General features: G+C 19.4%; 1 protein-coding gene across 1 annotated transcript; it reads left to right on the top strand.

Annotated features, from left to right (window-relative positions):
• Window positions 1-532: 532 nt before the first annotated feature.
• PRSY57_0822500 (RNA-binding protein, putative) lies at window positions 533-1,754 on the top strand (the record flags this gene model as incomplete). Its single annotated transcript, XM_012907164.1, has 3 exons — window positions 533-592; window positions 835-1,278; window positions 1,398-1,754. The coding sequence occupies 3 exons, from the start codon at window positions 533-535 to the stop codon at window positions 1,752-1,754; spliced, it is 861 nt and encodes a 286-aa protein (XP_012762618.1).
• Window positions 1,755-2,813: the final 1,059 nt, after the last annotated feature.

Genomic DNA, 2,813 nt, shown 5'->3' with positions numbered 1-2,813 from the left:
GTATAATTTTATACTTATATATATTTTTTTAATTATAGTCGTCTAATTTAATAAATTTGAAATATTTTTATAAATTAAAAAAAATATACCTATATATATTTATGCATATTAAATATACATATGTAAATTTTTTGAATCCTTTATATATATAACATTTATGTACATTTATATTAAAATACATATTTGATAATACATATATATATATATATATATATATATATATATATATATTTTTGTGCTTATTTATATGTTAACCTTTAAAGTTCTTATATTTGTACTGTATATTATTCGTAATTTTTTTTTTCTTTCTATATATATATATAATAATCCATATATAGCATTATATATATATTTATATATAAACCTACATGCATATTTTTTGTTAAAAATTGTGTAAAAAAATTAAAAAAAAAAAAAAAATATATATATATATATATATATATATTTATACATATTTATATATATATATATATATTTATACATATATATATACATATACATTCATATTATATATTTATATCTATTAATAAAAATGTCATTAACAAATTCAAGTAAAATTTTTATTGGAAGTATACCTAAAGATGTAACGGAGGTAAAAGAAACAATTATATATATATATATATTAAAAACGTAATTTTTTGTAGGTTTTTATTTTATTTTATTTTTTGTGTGTGTGTCTTATTTCATTGAATATTTACTAATTTTTTCCATGGTGTCGATTTTTCTGTTGTTCAAGTTTACATAAATATATATATATATATATATATATATATATATATATATATACATATATTTATTTTTATTTTTATTTTTATTTTTTCTTTAATTTTATAGGAAGAGCTAAAAACTGAGGCAGCGAAGTATGGTACCATAACACAAGTTTATTACGTACCAGCTACGGCTCAGAGTCCAAGAGGATGGGCATTTATTACATACGAGCAAAGGTCTGAGGCATATAAAGCAATTGAAGCTTTAGACTATAAATGTATTTTTCCAAATAGTCAAAGGCCATTAGATGTAAGATTTGCAAGTTATAAATATAATAATTCAAATGATGCTCAAGGAGGAAATAAAAATGTATGGCAAAAACATGTGACAACAGATGGTCATCCATATTATTATAATTCAGTAACAGGACATTCACAATGGGAAAAACCAAAAGAAATGTCCTCAACCAATTTTCCTGGAAAGGGTTCAGCACCCTCCTTTGGTCCACCAGGGGCAAATGTTTTTGTTTTTCATTTGCCATCCCATTGGACAGACATGGAGCTATATCAAGTAAAAAAAAAAAGAAAAAAGACACACCTAAAATGTATATATATATATATATTTATGTATATATATATTTATGTATATATATATTTATGTATATATTTATATTTATTTGCTTATTGTAGCACTTTCAACACTTTGGCTATGTTGTAAGCGCACGAATTCAACGAGATGCCAATGGAAGAAATAAAGGATATGGTTTTGTTAGTTTTAATAATCCTGAATCAGCTTTAAATGCAATAAAAGGTATGCATGGATTTTATGTATCAGGAAAGCATTTAAAGGTTCAGTTAAAAAAAGGGGAAGAACATTATGTACAAATGAATACACCAGCACAACCACAATTAACACCTGCACAACCATACTCAGTTCAACAGCCCATCATAGGAAATCACCACCAACCTTATATGACACATTTAATGTATGGAGGTATGGACTCCCCAAATCAAATGAGATACAACACATATTCTATAAGTAGATAGATTATATATGCATGTATTAATATATTTTACATATTAACGTGTATTCCTATATGTTATGTACCTATTAATTTTTAAATATTACATTCAAACGAAAAAAAATTATACATATTTTATCTTTCACTAAATATATATATATATATATATATATATATATATTTAGTAAGAGAGACAGAGAGAGAGAACTATATTATTTTATTATACATATATACATATATTTATTTTATTTATATTATACATGTTATATATATTATCCATATTATTTACATATATATATTATATATATATATATATATTATTCATATGTGTATATATTTCTAAATACATGATCATATTTTTATTTTCATTTTTATCGTTTTTTTTTTTTTTTCTTATTTTTTTTTTTAATTGTAATTTTTTATATGTTCATAAAATCTATTCATTTATATATATATATATATATATATATTTATAAATATATTTATATTTATAAGAGAAAAAAATATTATAATATACATGTGCTCATTTATTTATATATTATACATGTACATATTTATTTATATAATATATATATATATATATATATTACTTTTTTGTACGAATTTTACAACTACGAAGAAATTAGTCATTTTTTTATACTTACATGTATATACGTGCTTATTTATATTTATATATGTAAATGCACACATATGTATATATACTTATATATATATATATATATATATATATATATGTATATATTTTTATAACAATTAATAGATATGAGTAAATGAAGATTACATGGATATTGATTTATATATTTAGAAGAGTTTTAGGTTTTCTTTTTTTTTTTTTTTAAATGTAAAAAGTTTAAGAAAAAAAGAGAAAATACATATATATATGCATATATATAATACATACATATATATATATATATATATATATTATGGTGAAAAAAAAAAAAAAAAGTCCAATTATAAATTTTGTTATTAATCATACTTTCATTTATATATATACATATATATAATATTTAAAAAATAATAATAAATGAAAGAGTTTTTTTTTTTTTTTTTTTTTTTTTTTTTTGTTAATATAGAGATGATA

The sequence above is a fragment of the Plasmodium reichenowi genome, chromosome 8, assembly GCF_001601855.1.
Source record: "Plasmodium reichenowi strain SY57 chromosome 8, whole genome shotgun sequence".
In the NCBI taxonomy this organism is placed as follows: domain Eukaryota; phylum Apicomplexa; class Aconoidasida; order Haemosporida; family Plasmodiidae; genus Plasmodium; species Plasmodium reichenowi.
The sequence above is the reverse complement of the archived record's forward strand: the minus strand, read 5'-3'. Positions and strand labels throughout refer to the sequence as shown.